This window comes from Balaenoptera ricei, chromosome 3 (genome assembly GCF_028023285.1).
Source record: "Balaenoptera ricei isolate mBalRic1 chromosome 3, mBalRic1.hap2, whole genome shotgun sequence".
Taxonomy (NCBI): domain Eukaryota; kingdom Metazoa; phylum Chordata; class Mammalia; order Artiodactyla; family Balaenopteridae; genus Balaenoptera; species Balaenoptera ricei.
In genome coordinates, this window is record NC_082641.1 from 157,207,343 (window position 1) to 157,227,760 (window position 20,418).

A 20,418-nucleotide genomic window follows, 5' to 3' on the forward strand; every position below is an offset into this window, starting at 1 on the left:
CCCTTAACTGGCCACGGAGCCACGGAGCCAGAGGCCAAGGAATACCCAGGCAGGACGTACGCAAATGAAGAAACCATCCTGGTAGTGGGTCACCCAGCTGCAGACACCCCCAGCTGTCACCAAACAAATCAGGGACAAACTACGCAAGAGAGCCCTTCCTGAATTCCTGATTCACAAATAAAATGACTGTTTACTCCACTAAGCTTCAGCAACAGTTTACTATGCAGCGAGAGGTTTTCCTCCCCCGTCTATCTTTACAGTGCTATCGCTCTTTCTGTTTTAATCACTGATATCGAAAGTGTATTGTTTCTAGATTATCAGAAGATAGGGATGAGGCATGTTGTGTTTTCTTTTATTGTTTTTATTTTTTGGAGAGGGGTGTTCTGGAAGAGGAGGGATGGTGAGAAGGAACATATCATAATGAAAAGATATTTTGTAACAAAGTAAACTAAGATCCTCCCTGTTTTAGGGACTAATTCTTCAATCATTGTAAGATGTCACTTGTATAATACCAGCATCATTTAAAAAGTTATCTACTGACAAATGGAAGTTAAACCAGACTTTGAAAGTTCAACTATCTACCCTCCTTAAGGTTTACTTGAAAAAGTGAGGGGAAAAAAGTTATATGAAGCAAAGTAAATCCATATGGAGCATATTCCCCAGCAGAAAAGTTACCGTCAATCAGACTTCATTTACTATGCATTATTTTTTCAATAAAATATTTCAAGAATTTAGCTATACATATTTTCCACTGAGGAAAAAAATTTTTAATTAAACTGAGTTCTATTAAAAAATAAGAAAGAAAGAAAAGGGAAAATTCTAATGCCTAAGTATATTAAGTTTCCAACTTAAAATCCAATTAGGGCCTGACCTGCTCTTCTTTCAACTTAGCTTCATTAACAGCTGGCTTGTGATTTAAAAAGAATATTTAGAAAACATTACAATTAATCCTTATTAAAAATAAAAGCACAATTTTTAAAATATTAATTTTCTCAGAATAAATTAGTAAATATTGTTTTCAATGATAAAATATATTCTTTCCATTTTATGATATGGAAAAAGTGAAGAAACTAACATGTCCTTAAAGTCAAGACTCTACAGCAAACAAATAGAGTGTATAAAGAACCTATTCTTTCTGACTTCCTACCGAAAACAAAAGAACAGGAGACTTAAAGAACCAATCCAGGACCACAAAAAGGGAAAACTTTCTAATTCAATTATCAGTTAGCTTTCTGCTACTGATAAATCTAAACTCTAAATACCAAAACCTAGGAAACTGGAGATGCAGGCAAGGTGAAATAAAGAGAAGTTACAGAAGCATACAAGGGAAAGATGATAACGTCTGCGTCAGCAAATTAAACTCCAAGCTACATTACCATTTATAATCAACCAAGCAAGAAGCTGTACAATTTTAACACAGATTCTGAATGCAGCTCAGATTCAAATGCTCAATTACATTTTCCAGGTCAGTGATTTATTATGAAGATAAGAAATTTACTGTAACACAAAACTACTTTAAACCATAGCGGAGAGCCCTGGAAAGGAGAGGCCGGTGCTAATCCCACTGTACTGCATGCTTGGCCATCTGCTATTGTCTCATTTCATTCTCTGAGCGCAGGGCTATCCCCGTGCATACAAATACATATACTACCTAGAAAGCTGGAAGCCTATGGGCAGGCAGTGGTGGCCCAGACAGACCCAAAATCGGTCCAGAGTATGTGATTCACAATCCAGCCATTCTCAAAGCTGCTACGATTTTCAGAAAACAAGGATTTTTAATGCATATTTAATATGCCAAAGTAATGCCAAAGTAATACATTGTTTCCTGGTATTCTCCTTAAATATTAAAAGAGTTAAATATTGCTTAAACTTACAATTATAAGTAATATTTGTGAGAAAAATGATAGAGAATGCAGATGCCAAGAACAAGGAAAGGATGAAAGCAGAGTTACCATCTGCTCTTCCTTATGGAATAAGTGGATAAATCAAGAAGCAAAATAGGGACCTCCCTGGTGGCGTAGTGGTTAAGAATCCGACTGCCAATGCAGAGGACACGGGTTCGAGCCCCGGGAAGATCCCACGTGCCACGGAGCAAATAAGCCCGTGCACCACAACTACTGAGCCCGCGTGCCACAACTACTGAAGCCCACAAGCCTAGAGCCCATGCTCCGCAACGAGAGAAGCCACCGCAATGAGAAGCCCGCGCATCGCAACGAAGAGTAGCCCCCGCTCGCTGCAACTAGAGAAAGCCTGCACGTAGCAATGAAGACCCAACGCAGCCAAAAATAAAGAAATTAAAAAAAAAAAAAGAAGCAGCAGCAAAGTAGGTTAAGTGTTGCATAGAATTAAGACATGTCTCCAGGGACTTCCCTCGTGGTCCAGTGGTAAAGAATCTGCCTTACAATGCAGGGGATGCTGGTTCGATCCCTGGTCAGGGAACTAAGATCCCACATGCCGCAGGGATAAGCCCATGCGCCACAACTGCTGAGCCCGCGTGCCACAAACTATAGAGCCCACGAGCTCTGGAACCTGCGCGTCACAACTACAGAGCCCATGCGCCCTGGAGCCTGCACACCACAGCTAGAGAAGAGAAAACCTGCCGCCACAACTACAGAGAAGCCCACGCGCTGCAACGAAAGACCCTGCGTGCCTCAATGAAGATCCCGCATGCTGCACCTAAGACTTGATGCAGCCAAAAGTCAATTTAATTAATTAATTCAAAAAGAAAAAGACATCTCTCCAGGAAAATCTCAAGATCCGCCTGTAAGGTTATACTTCAATATACCACCGCAGGTAAATTTCTAAAGTTTCTGATGGAAAATCTTCAGGGCCAGGGAAAAGAAAAACTGAATTCTATTTATCAGTTTCCTAAATAAACTAATAGGACAATAAAGATGAGTATATTCTCTGAAGACCTTCGCATTATGTAAGAAATGGGACTAATTTTCCCAGAGACCAGGTAATAGGAGACATCATAGTAAGAAAGAAAAGGCATTGAGAGACAGAGCTCTACCAGAAATTTTTAGGAATCCGTATTACAAATGTATGAAGTACAGAGGTGAAATTCCAGGGCGTGACCTTCTGGAAAGGACACTATTCCCCTTTTTCATTCACACCGCTCTCTCAGCTTGGGACCTCTTACCCCTTCCCCATCTGCCTAGCAAACTTTCACACACCTTTCAAGACTCGACTGCTAAGACTTCTCTTAGACTCCTTTCACACAAGGTCGAATCCGGAATGCCTTGCTTTGTGCCCACTGTACACCATTTGTATGGTAACTTCTTTAACTGCTACAACTCTGAGACTCTGAGAGCAGAAACCATCCTCTCTGTGTACTTAGCACAGTGCCAGGTGCACAGCAGAAGGCAATGCTGACTGCATGAATGAGACAGCTGAGGACGCCTGGGAAGACTGGGACGCCCACAAGAACATAAAGTGACTGTGCAACTATCAATGCACTCAGTAAGGGGGGAAAGGAGAGAAGCCAAGAAGATTCCAGTGTATAGAAATAGACAACACTGCTTAGAAAGCTAGGCCATCGTGTACATCATCATGTGGCTCACATCACTCTAAGAAGGAATTATACAGAATGATAATGAGTCCAATGGACTCAGATTTTCAAGACAGATTTCTTCTGGATGAAGAACAGAGGAGAAAATGGATTTACAAAGGAACTGTACTGTATAGCACAGGGAACTCTGCTCAATATTCGGTAATAACTGAAATGGGAAAAGAACTTGAAAAAGAATAGTTACATATATATGTATAATTGAATCACTTTGCTGTACACCTGAAACTAACACAACATTGTAAATCAACTATACTCCAATATAAAATAAAAATTTTTAAAAAATAAAAAATAAATTAGACCTGCAAACAAACTGGGATTACCAAAAAAAAAAAAAAAAAAAAAAAAATCCTACAGACAACAAAAGGAGGTCTTCGAATTGTTTGGATAGACATATCAATCTGATAGAGTTTTCTTACAATATACCACAAAAGTCTTTTCTGAGCCTATGCAACATTTTATCACCTACATGGACATATAAAGAATATATTCATGGGCATCCCCAGTGGCGCAGTGGTTAAGAATCCACCTGCTAATGCAGGGGGACACGGCTTTGAGCCCTGGTCCGGGAAGATCCCACATGCTGCGGAGCAACTAAGCCTGTGCGCCACAACTACCGAGCCTGCGCTCTAGAGCCCGCGAGCCACAACTACTGAGCCCGCGCTCTAGAGCCCGCGAGCCACAACTACTGGGCCCGCGTGCTGCAACTACTGAAGCCTGCACACCACAACTACTGAAGCCCGTGCGCCTAGAGCCCGTGCTCCACAACAAGAGAAGCCACCGCAATGAGAAGCCTGTGCACAGCAACAAAGAGTAGCCCCCGCTCGCCGCAACTAGAGAAAGCCCACGCACAGCGACAAAGACCCAACACAGCCAAAAATAAATAAATAAATTTACTTTTTTTAAAAAAAGAATATATTCATAAGGGTTGAAGGCATAAAACTGAAGGAGATAAACAGACTAAATAAATCAAGTTTCAAAAGATTCTTAAAGATTAGAGTCATTGGCTGAATTTAGCAAAGTAAAATGTAATAAAGAACAAACAATATTAACACCTATTAATATATGCATGGTATATAACACTTCATGGGTTCCAAGGTGCTTTTATACACATTACATCATTTCACAACCCCCCCAAAGTAACTATTATACCCTGTCTACAGATGAGGAAACTGAGGGTTAGTGAGTTTTCCCAATACCACATTTCAGGGAGGGCCAAGAACAGAACATTAATCACCTTCTAATCATCTCTCTTGCAACTAGATCCAAAATTCCAAAGAGTACAAGTATGGAGGAAAAATGAGTGTAGAAAAACAACTGCCATCAGAAAAATTAATCAGGGCAAGTAAGAATAATGGGAGGAACAGCAATATTTCACCGAGGAAAATAAGATTTGGGGGCTGTCAAATATAGGCTCCCGATATCTAAAAAATCATCCTGCTGAAGGAGGATTACACTTGTTCAATACGGCCCAAGCTAATCTTAACCAGCAAATACGATAAGTAGCCAAATTCTGGTTCAAGGAAAGAGGGTCAAAACTGTCCAAGCCATTCATGCATCTTAACTGGACATATCTGACCATAAGCTGAATAAATCCATTTGCCAGACTTTGTAGGAAATTTTCATCAAACGAACAGCTGGGCTTTATCAAATGAGACTCTACATCTGCATCAGACATTGTTTCAAAATATACACATAAACTTCTAGAGGAAGGTGGTTCTAATTTCACAATTATAAAATTAGGAATGAATTTAAAGTAAAACACAGGAAAAATTCTTTCTCAATGAAGATAGATATGCAGGTACAGAGAAGGTTTTTTCTAGGCATTTTTATTATTCATATTCAAACAAAAGGAAACATATAAAGTATATAATAAGCACCCATGTACCAGCAAATTAAACAGAAGTAAATCTGCCTCCAGGTATTCTGAATATATTTCAAATATAAATATGTATCTATATGTTATGAAGTATGTTAAATTACACACAAACGCATTACCCATCGTAAGAATGAGAATTACCTGAACTACTTAAGATACTCATATATTCTTCCTTATCCCAACCCTCTTCCCTTCCCTACCTCCAGAAGAAATAACTTTGCTGAATTTTTATCCTAAATATTCCCTTGCCCTAAAACGAAAAGAATAATATATTCCACTGTGTGACTATACCACAACTTACTAACTCAATCATTCTGTCAATAAACACTTGCAAAGTATTTCCTCAGTTCTGTTTTGGTTTTTTCCTTAATCCAAACAACGTTACTATGAGCATTCTTACATACATCCTGGAGTTCATCTACAGTATATGTATCTGGCAGGGTACCCTTATGTTTAGTAAGTGCTTTCCAAAATAGTTGTACCTATTTAAAAACCCAACAGCACTGTGTGAGAAATTCAGTTGCCACATTTACCAACACCTGATACTGTCAGACTTCTTAATTTTTGCGAACACAGCTTACAATGCTAAGTATAAAATGGTTTCTTAATCTGGTCTTCTTTTACATTCCACTGATTACAGTGAGGGTACATAACTTTTCATATTTATTTGCCATGTATATTTCCTCTTATATAAATTTTATTAACACATACACAGGTTGTACGAAAACATGCATCCTGACCTAAGATACGGGTGCATGCATAAACACCAAAGCAAGCGTTTAGTTCTGCGAGAGAATGGAGGGGAATACTCTCAAGAAAAGACAGGCCAAAGAACTTTGACTCTGTTTGAAATTTTACTTCCCAAGTTGAGTAATTACCATTATTTATTATGTTATTCTCTATGCTTTTTGAATCTCACAAATAATTAAATTATAAAATGTAAAAAGATAATATAAATGCATGGTCAACAAGCAAGCACCCAGTGGACTTCCCTGGCTGTCCAGTGGTTAAGACTATACTTTCCAATGCAGGAGGTACAGGTTCAATCCCTGGTCAGGGAGCTAAAATCCCACATGCCTCGCAGCCAAAAAACCAAAACATCAAACAGAAGCAATACTGTAACAAATTCAATAAAGACTTTAAAAATGGTCCACATCCAAAAAAAAAAAAAAAAAATCTTAAATAAAAAGGTACACTTTAAAAACAAACAAACAAGCAAGCAGCCAGGACCACTCTTGAAAAAGTGTTCAAAGGAGTTCTTGGGGAACCAAGAATTAAATGAAATGTAAACCTTGGGAACAGGTAAGCCATGGTGCTACAAACAGTGGTAAACATTAAATTCACTTAAACACAGAAATAAAGGCTAAACAATATGAATCACGATTACAGAAAAGACTGTTTCCCCTTCAAAAAGCAACACAATGTAAGTATGAAAAGCACTGTGGACTCAGCAAAAGACAACAAAGCTTACCAACAAAAATCAGGAAGGGGGATTCTAAACAAACTAAGTATTTTTCATAAAAAGCAGTCAAAGAAACAGAGGCAGATAAATGGAACAGACCAGAAACAGGCCCAGATTTAAACGACAATTTATTTTTGGCATTTCAAATCAGGAGGAAAAAGGTAGATTATTTAATAAATATTATAATGATGACTGGCCACATAGAAGAAGAAAAAGCTGAATCATTAAAGCCAATATATAAATTTTATAAAACAATTTTCAGGTATAAAGAAAAAAGAAACTTTAAATGTACCAGAAGAAAGCATGCGTGAATTACTTAATAACCGTGGTGGGCATAAGGACTTTCTGAGCATGACTGAAAATTGAGAGGACACAGAGGAAAGGACAACTAAATTTGACACATAAATTCTAAAACAAATACCATAAAGGAAGTAAAAAAGAAAATGACAAACAAGAAAATATATTTGTAAAACATGAGGAAAGAGGCCAATTCACTTACTAGGGAACCCCTATAAATCAATAAGGGAAAAAAATAAACCATCTAATAGAAAAATGTAGAAACGACATGAATATGTAGCTTCAAAACGAAGAAAACCCTATGAAAAAATGCTCAACATGCACTCAAATTTAAATAAATATTAAGCAAGAAAGTAGATATTTTTGGAACTTCCCTGGTGGCGCAGTGGTTAAGAATCCACCTGCCAATGCAGGGGACACGGGTTCGAGCCCTGTTCCGGGAAGATCCCACATGCCGCGGAGCAACTAAGCCTGTGTGCCACAACGACTGAGCCTGCGCTCTAGAGCCCGCAAGCCACAACTACTGAGCCTGTGCGCCTAGAGCCTGTGCTCCGCAACAAGAGAAGCCACTGCAATGAGAAGCCTGTGCACCGCAACGAAGAGTAGCCCCTGCTCGCTGCAACTAGAGAAAACCCACGCACAGCAACAAAGACCCAACGCAGCCATAAATAAATAAATAAATAAATAAATAAATAAATAAATAAATAAATAAATGGGGGAACGGAGAGAGAGGAAGAAAGGGAGGGAGGGAGGGAGGGAAGGAGGGAGGGAGGGAGGGAGGAAGGAAGGAAGGAAGGAAGGAAGGAAGGAAGAAAGAAGGTATTTTTAAATTATCTACCAGGTCACTGGAAATTTTTAAAGGTTTGGCAACAAATGTCTGATGAAGCTGTGCAGAAACTCATCTTAATATATAAAAGCACAAGCTTTTTAGAGAACTGGGCATCCATCAGTTTTTTTAGATGCATACAATATCAATTCATGAATGAGGTATGTTTAGTCGTTAATTGTTATGCTACTATATCAAATATATAAACAAGAAAAAACCCTATAAATATCTACTTATACAGCTATAGGACATCAGTTAATTATGGTGCAAGTAAGACACCGAAAACCAAGCAGACATTAAAAACAATGAGATAAAGCTACATATAAAAAGACACAAAAATACGTTTATTTTTAAACGAATAAAAAAGTATGATCCCACTTGTCTTTTTTTAAAAATGGTGTGTAACATACGTATGCCTATATATGCATAGATATTTTATAGAAGAGTATACAAATAATTATTAACAAGTTACATCTCTAAGGAGCTGCACTGAGAGGGTCAAAGGATGAGAAAAGATAAGTTCATTTCATATGTTTTTGTACTTTTGAATTTTTTTTTACCTTGAACATATATTACTTTCATAATTTAAAACTAGCTAATTTTTTAATCCACATTGTCATTTCTTAGTGTCTTTTCTTTACTTGAGGTATAACTGACATGTAACACTGTGTAGTTTCAGGTGTACAACATAATGATTCAGTATTTGTTTATACTGCAAAATATCACCACAAGTAAGTCTAGTTAACATCTGTTACCATATATAGTTATGAAATTTCTTTTCCTGTGATGAGAACTTCTAAGATCTACTCTCTTAGCAACTTTCAAACATGCAGTACAGTACTGTTAACTATATTTAGTCACCATGCCATACATAACATCACCAGGACTTAATTATTTTATAACTGCAAGTTTGCACCCTTTGACCCCCTTCTTAGTGCATTAAAATCTAGATTTTAAAACAGTTGAGTACATTTACTCAATATTTCAAATATTTCAAAACAAATATATTTCAAATATACTAGTGATTCTACATTCTGCATAAAAATTAGACAAAAAAAGTTTCAGAGGCTAAACTTTGACAATGATTGTACAACACTCTCCCCCAAAGTATACTTCAGAATTATTTTTTCTATTAAAAAAATAATTGTGGGCACACTAGAAGTGAGTAGCAAAGTTACAGCAACAACCTACAGTGGGAATAACCCAGGGATTTACAGCAAGCCAAAACATTAATACACATTGACCAAGAAAAAAAAAGAATACTCAAGTGTATAACACGTTTTGCAAAGCTCATGTGTTTCAAAGTTCCCAATTAAAAAGCAATATAGGGACTTCCCCGGTGGTCCACTGGTTAAGAATCCGCCTTCCAGTGCAGGGGACATGGGTTCGATCCCTGGTCGGGGGAATAAGATCCCACATGCCATGGGGCAACTAAAGCCCACGTACCTCAACTAGAGAGCCCATGTGCTGCAACTACAGAGCCCATGCGCTCTGGAGCCCATGCGCCACAACTAGAGAGAGAAAACCCATGTGCCACAACTAGAGAGAAGCCCGCGCGCCGCAACGAAAAGCTTGTGCGCCGCAACGAAAGATCCCATATGCTGCAACTAAGACCTGACGCAGTCAAAAACAAACGAACAAACAAAAAGCAATATAGGGGAAGTTTCTACAAGCTAAACACAGTCTAACCATATATCCAGCCATCATGCTCCTAGCTATTTACCCAAATGAGTTAAAAACTTGTGCCCCCACAAAAACCTGTATGGGAATGTTTATAGCAGCTTTATTCATAATTGATAAAAATTGGAAGCAACCAAGATGTCCTTCTGCAGGTAATTACATAAACAAACTACAATAAATTTGATTTTTTTAAGTAAGCAAAATTAGAAAGCATGGTATTAGAACAGGAATAAACCAAGAGACGTTTGCCACAGTAATGCAAGCCCAGACACACACACTCACACCATTTAGTGACCCATACAAACAGAGGTGACACTGTAATCAGTGAGGAAAGCACAGAGTATCTGATAAACTGTTTTTAGACAACTGGCTACCCATACTGAGGGAGGGGGGAAGAACCCTGACTCATATACACAAAAATGAATTCTAGATGAATTAAAGCTTTACATATAGAAAGCAAATCTTTAAAACTTTTAGAAAGAAAGATACTGTTTAAGTATCTTTTAAGACAGGGCAGCATGGAAGGATTTTTTTTTTTTAAAGACCCAGAAAGGATACATCGTAAAGAAGAAATACTGGTAAAGCCAACTACCTTAAAATTCAAAACTCCTACACGTCATTTACCATCTTAAAATGTTTTAGTATTTTACCTATATTTTAAGTGCCTGAAATAGTTCTTAGTACACATACTACTAAGGAAAATAGAGGCATATTTATACTAACTTTTTTTTTTTAATTTATTTTATTTTATTTATTTTTATTTTTGGCTGTGTTGGGTCTTCGCTGCTGTGCACGGGCTTTCTCTAGTTACAGCGAGCAGGGGCTACTCTTCATCGCAGTTTGTGGGCTTTTCATTGTAGTGGCTTCTCTTGTGGCAGAGCATCGGATCCAGGCGCACGGGATTCAGCAGTTTTGGCACGCAGGCTCAGTAGCTGTGGCTCGTGAGCTCCAGAGCGCAGGCTCAGCAGTTGTGGCGCACAGACTTTGTTGCTCCACGGCATGTGGGATCTTCCTGGACCAGGGATCGAACCCGTGTCCCCTGTATTGGCAGGCGGATTCTTTTTTTTTTTTTTTATGTCTGAAACATTTATATTAACATATTTCCATACATATTTCCATACAAATACAAATATGATTTTTAGAAATTTCATGTAATGTCTGAAACATTTATATTAACATGTTTCCATACAAATAACCCAATGAAAGTTTAGTATTAGTTGTTTTGTTTGTTTTTTTATACTGCAGGTTCTTATTAGGCATCAGTTTTATACACATCAGTGTATACATGTCAATCCCAATCGCCCAATTCAGCACACCACCATCCCCACCCCACCGCAGTTTTCCCCCCTTGGTGTCCATATGTCCATTCTCTACATCTGTGTCTCAACTTCTGCCCTGCAAACTGGCTCATCTGTACCATTTTTCTAGGTTCCGCATACATGCATTAATATACGATATTTGTTTTTCTCTTTCTGACTTACTTCACTCTGTATGACAGTCTCTAGATCCATCCACGTCTCAACAAATGACTCAATTTCGTTCCTTTTTATGGCTGAGTAATATTCCATTGTATATATGTACCACAACTTCTTTATCCATTTGTCTGTTGATGGGCATTTAGGTTGCTTCCATGACCTGGCTATTGTAAATAGTGCTGGCAGGCGGATTCTTAACCACTGCGCCACCAGGGAAGTCCCTACACTAGCTTTTTAAAATGTTGATATTTTGTGAACTGGTCAAAATAAATATGATGCAATACTGAACTTCAAGTTTCAAAATGTATGACCATTTACAATCACTCCAAAAAAATTAAATACCTAGGTCTAAATCTAACAAAACATGTATAGGCTCTGTATGCTGAAAATTACAAACGGCTAATGAAAGCAACTGAAGAAGATCTAAATGAGTTCTTCCCATGAATAGTATATGAAATGGAAACTTGACATGTGTAAAGATAGCCAATCTACTTAAATTTTTCCTCAAAGATGAGGAAAAAGAAAAGATTACTCAGCAGTGAGAAAAAAAAAAAAAGTGTTTTACTGACAAACAGTAGAACTACAATAAGCCAAGCCCAGCGAATCCAAAAGATGTTACATTACAAATTTCCAGTTTTGGTGCCTGAATTCAGCACTAGAGAGCTCAGAGCAAGAATTAAAATCCAATGCAGAACAAAGATGGAATACATGATCACCACTGAGTTCTCCAATGGCCCTTTCTAAAGTGCAAGGTGACAAAATTCCTTAAGTTACCCCCAGTTTTCCTTCATCTACCTATTAAAATCAGAAACACTCCACTATGCAAAGAAGGAAAAAAGGTCCAGAAGGGAAATGTCAGAACAGATTGAATATTTATTCAATAGGGAGAAAAGAACTGCCACCACAGAGCGAAGATTCTTGTGAATAGGAAATTCAACGACCAGGCTGTCGAGATGCCAGAAGAACTCACTGACCCTTATCCACCTGGCGTTTGTTGAGGCTCAGCTCCAGCCGGCCTACGTGGCTACTAGTCCCATCTGACAGCATCAGATGTGGCTCCTATTAGTGAACCCATTACAGGGCATCCATCAGCCAGGGCGAGTCAAGAGGGAGCTCCTTGAACCCTCTGACCCGCTGCACAGTTAAAGAGGTCAAAGTCTTAGAAAGTACACATGCCAGAAATCTAAAAATAAATAAATCTCATGCCAAGTCATTTCTACCTAATTCCTACATTCTAGTTTGTATTCTGTATACTATATATTCCACTTCTAATATGTATTCTATATATCCCAATAACCACAAGCAAAAGAACAAAGCAACTCACCTTAAAAACATTTTACCCAATACCCTTGAAATACACTATTAAATTCTTATTGCAGAAGTCAAAAGCCCAGACATTTAAACCTGTAGATAAGCTTGAACTGCCTTGTCTCTCAGTTCTTCTCAGCATTAATTTCAGAAAAATGAAAGGCTTTCCATCTGTGGGTCAGGAATCAGAATACAGCAGGAAAACGTCCCTCATCACTTCTAAGTGTTTCTCATTCTGATGGGACCAATGTCTCAGGATAATAACTGTGAGGACTCATATTGCTGCTTCTTTACCAAAAGTACCCAGATGCCCCAGCTGCACTTTTACGTTAGATCCCTGACTCTGCTAAGTGACCTGGAAATGGGCCTGCACTAACCACTCATAAATACCCGCATGCCGATTTGAGGGAATGTCAGTCAGGTATGAGACCCACAAGAATTGGTGACTGAAAAAGGTAAAGAATGAAAACTCCTGTTATAAACATACAAACCTTTGGTGTTACTGCAGTGGGAAATGCAGGTTTTGATATTAAAAATATTTCATATCACAAATATTAGCCACAGAAACTACCCAAGCCCATAGTCTAATTACTAAGTGATCTTTTCAATTCAAATCACCTGTGTACACTTTTTCCTGATCTGCTTTTTCATGCAATGCAGAATTTAAATGGGCTAGTCTGGAGAGCTGAGATAAAAATAACCACAAAAACCACTTTGCTACTACTAGATTAATTGCTCTGAATTCTACACTGATCTTTTGGTTTGGTGTGAACTAAATTCAGAGTATAATTTTGCGTGAGGTCCGTATTTTGCAAACCGCAAAAAACATATTCAGGAAAACCCCTCACAGACTAGCAGGACACACAGTCATCACCCTAACACCATTCTTGGCAGGAGGAATAAGACCTTTTTTATTCACATCAACTGAGCTGGAGGAACAGCATCTAACCAGCTTGCCAAGCATCAAGGTCTGTGGCAAACAGGTTAGGCCAACTTCAACAAAATCAGAAGGTTTTTCCTCCACAAGACTTTCTCTACCAAAGGACATGAACAGAAAAATGGCTACCTTGCTGTTTTGGCCTTTTACTTCTGACCACAAAAGTATTAATTATCTCAACCCATCTTAATCTTCTTTTGTTTTACATCAATAAACAGATCTACCTAAGAGCACATTAGCACTAGTAACTGCATGCCAGTGACAATGGCATGTTTCCTATAATTCCTCTTTTGCAATTATATGACTCACTGCCTTTCTAACTCTCTGACCACACCTTTTCAGTTTTCTTCACTGGATCCGCTGTCATTTCCCCCTCTTTACATCTCACTCGATACAACCTTCCTCTGGAGAAACCAATTCATCCCTAAGGCTTTAGCCACTACCCCCATAATGACAGCTTCCTAATATTTATTCCTAGCCTATTCCTAGCCCCAACCAGTTCTAAAAACCTGAGATTCTAACAAAAGTTTCTGCTTTCACTGAATATTTAGTTTAGAATGAGCTTTTTTGGTTTTAATCTTTTCTTTGAAAGGACCTTTAAAGATCACCTAATGTGGTCACACATAAATGTAAGTTAAATCTGAGTACTGTCTACTATATTATTTTCTGCATTTTTCCTGTATTTCATACATTTTTTTTTAATTTATGTATTTATTTATTTGGCTGTGTTGGGTCTTTGTTGTTGCGCGTGGGCTTTTTTTTAGTTGCGGCAAGCGGGGGCTACTCTTAGTTGCGGTACGCGGGCTTCTCATTGCGGTGGAGTCTCTTGTTGCGGAGCACGGGCTCTAGGCGCGTGGGCTTCAGTAGTTGTGGCACATGGGCTCAGTAGCTGTGGCTCACGGGCTCTAGAGCGCAGGCTCAGTAGTTGTGGCGCACGGGCTTAGTTGCTCTGCGGCATGTGGGATCTTCCTGGACCAGGGCTCGAACCCGTGTCCCCTGCTTTGGCAGGCGGATTCTTAACCACTGCGCCACCAGGGAAGTCCCCATAAACTTTTAAAAAGGTAAATAATCTAAACTACTCCTAATTTTAAAGCTGAGGAAATCAAAGCTGAAACTAAGTGACTTGCCGAAGATCACTAAGTATAATTTCCTATCACCACATCTCCCACTGTTCCCATCTAGAAAAGAGGATGACTGAAGGGCGTTGGGTCATGAGGCTGAGAGTGTACACAAGCAGACCTTTTTAAAAGGCTATTTCAACTGCACTGAGTTCTGTCTGACATCCCAACAAAAGGTTGAAGAGCTCAGAGAAACTTGCAAAAGGCCACAGGCAGAGATGTGTCATTCAACAGTGCACAGTTTATCTGTACAAAGGTGGGGAGAGGGCTACAAAGTTATCATCTAAAAAAACCAGTGGTGATATTTTAAACCCACTGATATTTAATATTCACCTCCAAATTCAGATGAGAACTTCATAATTTAAAAAATCTATTCTAGCCACATTAAACATCTATTCTAACCTTAGGAAGGTGGTATTATTATTATTCTCAGTGACAGATGAGAAAATGGAGGATTACAGAGGTAAAATAACTCATCCAAGGTCACATAACTAATAAATGTAGAAGGCTATTTCAAGCCTAGGTCTGACTCCAAAGCCCATGCTTTGACCACAGTACTACTAAATCCAGACCACCTCTGTGAAGGTCAACCTATTAAAGGAGATGTTCATAAAACTGGAGCAATTCCATACATACTATACACTGTACACTGCCCAACACAAAAGGACCTCATTCCATGGACCCTGAACAGGAAAAACACCAGGTCTTTTCCCACATCCCGTTTTTCCTTCAAGAATTTTAAAATTAAAAAAAAAAACCAAAAAACTCCTGAATCCATGTTCTTTTTCATATGTGCTTAATTTTGTGATTTGAGAGCTGGATGAAAGTCTAGGGTAGCTTCAGAGAGGAGGATGAGATCGATAAAGAGCAATTATAGGGGGCCTCCCTGGTGGCGCAGTGGTTAAGAATCCTCCTGCCAATGCAGGAGACACAGGAGCGAGCCCTGGTCTGGGAAGATCCCACATGCCGCGGAGCAACTAAGCCCGTGCGCCACAACTACTGAGCCTGGGCTCTAGAGCCTGCGAGCCACAACTAATGAGCCCGCGTACCACAACTACTGAAGCCTGCAAGCCTAGAGCCTGTGCTCTGCAACAAGAGAAGCCACCGCAATGCGAAGCCTGTGCACCACAACAAAGAGTAGCCCTTGCTCGCCGCAACTAGAGAAAGCCCGCGCGCAGCAACGAAGACCTAATGCAGCCAAAAAAAAATAAATAAAATTATTTTTTTAAAAAAGAGCAATTATAGGAACAGAAAGATAGCAATTATAGAAATAGGTGAGAACTTTCAAAGAGCTGGTTCAAACTGTCTTTTATGGGATCCAACAGGAGAAAGCTGCTTTGGAAAAAGTGAGCCTTGTCAAGTGTCACCAGAGTAATTTAAGAAAAAATAGCAAATCCTGATAAACAGGCATATAACATTCATATAATCACCCCAAGTTCAAAAGGAAGTTAGCTTTTCTACTGTTATCTTTTAGAATGAGACCCTTATATTTGAGCAGTTGTCCTAATAACTTACAGGGGTAATTGCTGCAACTCAGTTAGTCCTAAAAACAAATACAAAAACCACCCAAGAATGACCACAAATACAGTCTTTGTTCTCTATGGTACAAGAAACCAATCACAAGCCCATCTGTATGAGACCTAGCTAATAAGAACACTATTTCAGAGGGAGGTACAAAGAGAAGGATGGGTTGCCAAGGGGAAGAAGTCATCTATTAGACTGTGACAAGCTTTTAAGTGTTTGCATTATCATTAACCAACTGCCTGGTTCCCTGGTTCCCACACCTGCCACCTCCATCCAAAACTATCACAGCAGCACTTGCCAACAGGCTCAGCTCCAAAACACTGGCGCCCTCTTCTGACCCTTTTGTAGTACTGCATTCATACCAGGCACTGATGTGAAAATCTCTAATAAAGCCACAAATTAATAAATTTGCAGGTAACATTTTTCAGATAATTCTGTATTTGCAATTCCCTGAATAAACCTTAATTTAGCTTGATAAAAATGTTAAATAGCAGACCTTCTACATAAAATTTATGCCAATGAAAAGAAAAGCAACAATGTTCTCTTACCGTTTTAACAGTTTACATATATTAGCTGATAGTATTACAAGAATTAGAAGGATGCCAATAACTGACAGACAAAGACCTTACTATGTGCCAGGCACTAGGAGTGAATAAATTAGTTTAATGCTAACAACCTAATGAGGCAGGAACGCCTCTTCATCTTACAGGTGTAAAACGAGGCACAATGAACTTAAGTAATGTGCCCAGGACCCTGCACCTGGTAGCAAGTGGTAAAACTGAAGTTCACACTCAGTAACTGTGACTCCAGAGCCAGAGCCTTATCTACCCCAAAACATCCCTCTGAGGTATCATGATAAAATGAAACGTGATCAAAATAGAAAAAGTATAAGTTGTAAGGAAAATTATAAATACATCATCCAAATCTCTCATTTTCAACAAAATCCCTAACTGTAAAAAAATAAAATACCACACGAAACATTTTGGTCATTTTCCCATTCCTCCTCGCTTGAAGATTCTGAAGTTCTGGGTCTAAGATGTTTTTATGCCTTCTTTTTACTACCCATTCCTTTCTTCATTACACTATGCCTTTATTTATCTATTACCTTGTTCTTGAAAAGAAAAGAAAAAATTAATCCATACTATACGCTTTATTTTTCTTCTATACAGCAGAACTGCTTACCTATTCCTACCTAAATTCTCTATTTCATTGAGATCTTTAGAAAATATTTTCCTTAAGACAGTAAATCCAAATAGCATCATCAATTCCTTCTCATTGCAAATATGAGAGATTCTCATCTGCCTGGAATTATTTAGTGTGTTCCTACCTCTAATCAAGGCTGGCAGACTAGATAATCTTCTAATATTTCTAAAAATGCTAACTTTATTTTCAAACAGGACATGAAGGCACATGTCTAATAATCTGCAGTTCAAAACAAGATTTATCTCAAACATTTCTAGATTCCACAGTTTGCCTACTTAAAGCTATTCATAATACCAAAAATTAAGGACACTTAATAACCCAACACAGGCTGACCAAGCTCACTGCCATTCATGACTGAAAGATTTACCACGGGTGAAAACAAATGCTTTTACAACTATCGTTTCATTTCATAACATTAGTTTAAAGTCTACTTAGAAGCACAGACGTAGTCAAAGTCTGAAGTATCAAAAACATATATTAACTGCACCGGTTTAATTTGTTAGATACAAGAACAATAGAAACAAGATGGTTATAGTTTAGTACTATAACTGACCACATCGCTAAAGAATCCATCGTAACATTATTCATAGCTCCCGTATCTCAACACAACAAGAAGTGCACAGGTAACACACAAGAAAAGGTGCCAAGGAATGGGCTCCGTGCAAATCCCACAACTCCTTTTACCTCGTTCTGCAGGATGGCAGCCCTCGAGGCTCCTTAGCAGTCAAGGACTCCTTCAGCACTTCAATGTGCTGCTTGCTGTCTGAGAACTGGTTGGTGAGTGTTTCTAGCTTTATCTGTAGGGCTAGTAGTTCTGTGTCCTTTCTGGACAGCTCCTGCTTCACCTGACCAATCTAGAGAAGAAGAAAAAGCAGTGTAAGGAAAAAAGAAATAAAACCACCACCTCTGATCTGGATCTTTGACAGATCCACGTCAAGATATACAGCATTAACTTTATGACAGGACACAATTCATCTTTTTGCACCATCTAATCTTAGCTGACCACCCCCCCCCACAAAAAAACAAAGCTTATTCAACTAATAGCAAAATTTCCAGTTTTCATTTATTGTCTCCCCTAAACTGTTGAAATCCATTAGAAAAGGAATGGAAGAAGAAAAATCCCAATTCACTTAGATGACTATGAGACAGCAGTAAGCATCTGAACATGACTAAAGCAGTTTTCATCTTATTAAGTCATAAGAAACTGCAAATCATACAGCAGGATTAGTGTAGATGGAATACAGAAAGAAAAAAGAAACTTCCTACTATTGCTATCTAAACTCAAAAGCTGCACAATTATTTTTTCATTGTTTTTTTTTCATTCTCAAATGAAAGTGTACATAAAGTCCTTCTTAAAAAGCCACTTTAGTGTTATAAGGCATTATAAACATGTGCTTTCTAAAAATTATATAATTTTGAGGAGTTAGGGGTACTGACCTAAAAGAAAGATTCCACCTACAAAGTTATATTACCTACAACATGTCATATCAACTAAATGGATAAAAGTATATAACCTAAATAAAGAACGCATAAAATCTCATTCTCTAAGAATCTACATGTGTAATCAAATTTGAATTACTCTGACAGAGTAATCCATACATCAACAGGTGCCACTCACTCCCCCAGAAATTTTTCTCATCTTAACTTAGAAAACATTTAACATCAAACATCTCCTTTACATTTCTACCGTGTTTCTAAGAATTTTTACTCTTTTATTCTAAATGTAAGCCAAATTAAAAGAAATCATATCTGTTTTTACGTTGTATCTACTGCCTAAGCAAGGTAGCTATGCACTAAAATATAGACTCTTGGAAGTATAAATTTCACAAGAAGTCAGTAATCTCAGTACCACTGATGAAACAAAAAATACTTTTTAAAAAGTTGAAGGTATCTAAAGTATTTTGACTGAAATAATCTTAGGCATAAGGGACAAAGTTTTTGAGAACAATTTCCCATGAGAAAGTATGAAATACATTTGACTGTAATTAAAATTACTTTTAAGGAGGACTAAAAATAAACTTATAATTTACTGTTCTGTTTCATCAGGAAGACAAGCATTTTTCTCATATGCATGAAATCTCTACTTACAAATAGAATATTCATTCATTCAACAAACATTTCTGTGTGCTCACTGTATGCAAAATACTCGCAGCTGCTAAGGACATCAGTGGAAGATAGCTGTAAACAGCAGCTACTTCCATCCTGTAACACAGATACGTACCCAGGAGCTGCCACATACTGTAATGGTGTAGCATCTTTCATGACATCCCTTTACCAACATCCCACCCCTAACAAACAGAATGCACTAAAAACGCACTTGTGGTATGAATGAATAGTCAGGAGAAACGTTCAAAATGTTCTCACCTCATCAGCTAAAGAACTATGGCTTAAAGATTACTCAAATTCCCAGCTACCTCTAGACCATGTGATCAAAAATAAATATAAAATCTCAGTTTCCTCATCATCTGCATTACTAAATAATCCTCAAAGAATGCTATACTGACCATAAAGACTGAGAAAAAGAAGAAAATATCCTAAATAGAAGAGTTTAGAAGCACAAATTTTCCTTAAAAGTTAGGAGCATAAGGCTTTTGCAGTCAATCCCACGTGAGAACGAACGAGTGTGTCTTCTTGGGTAACTACCTCTCTAAGCCTTGGTTTCCTAATCAGTAAGATGGAGAAAGCAAACCAGTGCCACTGTACTGCGTACAGATTAAACCAAAAAAGCGTATAGAATGTTTAGCCTGTTGTTCGACACAAAAAGAAATTAATAATACTAGCTGAGGAAAAAAAAGTTATAGATCAACTTCTCCTCTAGACAATACATGGTTACAACAAACCAAACTGGACCCTTTTAGACAAAATATCTCACTTTTCTATCTATACTATAAAGTGGTCCATAAATAGCAAACACACTAAATTAGCACAAGTGGTTTTTTTTTCTTTCTTTTAATGCTGCATTCCAGTCTTATCCTACCGTAATTTTCAGAAGCAGTTTTTTTCCTGACACTTGGGAGACAAATGCGTGCACAGCCTAGTATAGGGCAGTGGAGTGCAGAGCTTACCAGCACAGGTTCTGGAACCAAATGGCTTGTGTAAAAATCAAACTCTGCCTCTTACTAACTGTGCTTCCTGAGCACC

At 38.2% G+C, this 20,418-nt stretch overlaps 1 protein-coding gene across 1 annotated transcript in view; it reads right to left on the reverse strand.

The window, feature by feature from the left end:
- Positions 1 to 20,418, reverse strand: part of LOC132362765 (ELKS/Rab6-interacting/CAST family member 1-like) — a 137,505-nt gene that overhangs the window by 11,963 nt on the left and 105,124 nt on the right. Inside the window, 1 exon segment of the mRNA XM_059917739.1 lies at positions 17,962 to 18,131. Within this exon segment, the coding sequence (XP_059773722.1) occupies positions 17,962 to 18,131 (170 nt within the window).